The sequence below is a fragment of the Gavialis gangeticus genome, unplaced genomic scaffold (genome assembly GCF_001723915.1).
Source record: "Gavialis gangeticus isolate Ggan-Ray unplaced genomic scaffold, GavGan_comp1, whole genome shotgun sequence".
Classification (NCBI taxonomy): domain Eukaryota; kingdom Metazoa; phylum Chordata; order Crocodylia; family Gavialidae; genus Gavialis; species Gavialis gangeticus.
The window spans coordinates 42,595,503-42,597,631 of record NW_017729031.1 but is presented as its reverse complement, the minus strand read 5'-3'; the positions used below and the strand labels follow the sequence as shown (position 1 = coordinate 42,597,631).

The 2,129-nt window shown below is 69.4% G+C and overlaps 1 protein-coding gene across 1 annotated transcript in view; it reads left to right on the top strand.

The window, feature by feature from the left end:
* The first annotated feature begins 498 nt into the window (after window positions 1-498).
* The window catches only part of NHEJ1 (non-homologous end joining factor 1), a 40,368-nt gene continuing 38,737 nt past the window's right edge, over window positions 499-2,129 (top strand). The window contains exons 1-2 of the mRNA XM_019522665.1: window positions 499-700; window positions 953-1,162. Of these exons, the coding sequence (XP_019378210.1) occupies window positions 512-700; window positions 953-1,162 (399 nt within the window). The 5' untranslated portion in view covers window positions 499-511. The remainder of the gene's footprint in view (window positions 701-952; window positions 1,163-2,129) is intronic.

The window sequence follows — 2,129 nt, the reverse complement described above, 5'->3', positions numbered from 1 at the left end:
TGCCCCCATCCCTCAACCCCCCCTTGGTCCCGTCCCTTGGGACCCCGCCCAACTCAGCCCTCCCTTAAGACCCTCGGGCCCCGCCGCTACCCGCGTTGCGGCGGGGTGAGCGCGGCTCGGCAGGGTGAGGGGGGTGGGGCTTCCGCCCTCTTCTTGCTCCGCGGCGACGGGACGCGTCTCCATGACAACGACGGCGGCCGGCGAGGGCCGCGCGCGGGGCGGGGCCGGAGGCTCCTCCCTCCCCGCGGGCCGTCGCGGAAACGACGTGAGGTAGGTTGGGGCGGGGACTTTACTTGACCCCCCTCACCTCCCCCCAATTGCCCCTTGCAGGGAATGGGGGGTGAGCCCCCAGCAGCTGAAGGGCCCCGGGGTTGGGGGGCGGGGGGTCAGCGCCCCGTCCACCGCCCCTGCTTGGAGGTCTCCCGGCTGCGGGTCACATGCACTGGTGGCAGGGGTTGGGGGGGCGCCCTCCCCGCCTCGCCCCGGCGCTGACCCCAGCCCCGCACACAGGATGGCGGTTGCGGCGGACGTGGAGAGCGGCCTCTTGGCCCAGCCCTGGTGCTCGCTGCGCCTGCCCGAGGCGCCCACCGTCCTGGCCAAGGCCTGCTTCGGCGCCGCCGGCTACGCCCTGCTGCTCTGCGACCTGGACGGCGCCTGGTTCGAGCACCTGGAGGCCACGGCGGTGGCCCAGAGGTCGCAGGTGCGTGTGCCCCGGGCCTGGGTTCGCCTGTCCTGCCGCCGCGTCCTCGTGGGATGTCGGCCGCGTGCCCCGGCGCTGCCCCCGTGTGAGCGTCACGGGGCGATGTCCTGGGCGCAGGCCTGCGGCGCGGCTCACAACGGCCCCCACACTCGGAGCTGGATACGAGGGGCTGGTGCCACCACCCCGCGCATGGTGCTGGGAGGGGGGGCGCGGGGCTGAGGACCCTGGCTCCCGCTGACGTCTCCTTCCCAGGAGCTGAATCGGCGGCTGATGGCCCGCACCCAGTCCCTCCTCGCCCGCCTGCAGGACCTGCTGTGCTCGCTGCTGGAGAGCCGAGCCAGTGCCGGCACCGCCGTCTCCTGGCACCGGGACGCCGGGCACCTCACGCTGCGCATCAGGAGCGAGCTCTCAGGGCTGCCCTTCTACTGGGACTTCCGCTGCGCCCCGGCCCCCGTGCCCATGGTGAGCAATGCTGAGCGACCCGTTATAACCCCAGCCGCCGGGGCCAGCGGCTCTGGGGTCCAGGGGCAGCAGCCGCAAGAGGTGATGGTGCCTCTGCTCCACGCTGGCCAGGCCCGACCAGAACACTGGGGGCAGCTCCAGCTCTGTGCAGTAACAAGCCTGTGGGGAAGCTGGAGGGGGCAGAGGTGGTAATGGAGGTCAAGGGCAAGTCCTGCAGGGAGAGGCCGAGGGAGCCGGGCACGTTCTGCTGGGGGGAAAGGGCTGCAGGGGTGACCTGGGGGCTGCGCAGAGAGGAGGGAGAGCAGCTTCTCTCCTGCCGCCCAGAGCAGGTGCCCAGAGAGCACGGGGGGGCCGTGAGGGGCAGGGCTGGAGGCTGCAGCCAGGCAGGTTGAAGTTGGATCTCAAGAGACACCTCTGCACGGCCCGAGCATGGCAGCTGCAGGGTGACCCCAGAGTCACAGTTTCATAGTTTCTAGGGTCGGAAGGGACCTGAGTAGATCATCTAGTCCGACCCCCTGCCATGGCAGGAAAGATTACAGGGCTCAAAGATCCCCAGCAAGGTGTTCATCCAACCTCCTCTTAAAGACCCCCAGGGTAGGAGCCAGCACCACTTCTCTTGGAAGTTGGTTCCAGACCCTAGCCACCCTGACCATGAAGTTGCCTCTTGATGTCTAGTCTAAATAGACTGGGGGATGGTGCAGCACGGGAGGGTGCAAGGCGAGGCTGGACGGGCGCTGGGCGGGAGGGTCGATGTGTAGTGATGCCCATGCTCTGCTGGGGGTGTCCCAGGATGAGCTGTGCTGGCTGACCCACCCCACTGAGGTCAGGGGGTTGAAGCCCCCCAGAGGTGCTGGATGCTGAGGCTGTGCCAGGGTTGCTGCTGGGACTCAGCTCTGCAAGGTCCTGGCTGGAGTCTCTTGCCCCCCCCCGCTCACACTGCCTTGGTGGGGGCAGGCAGGGATTTGCC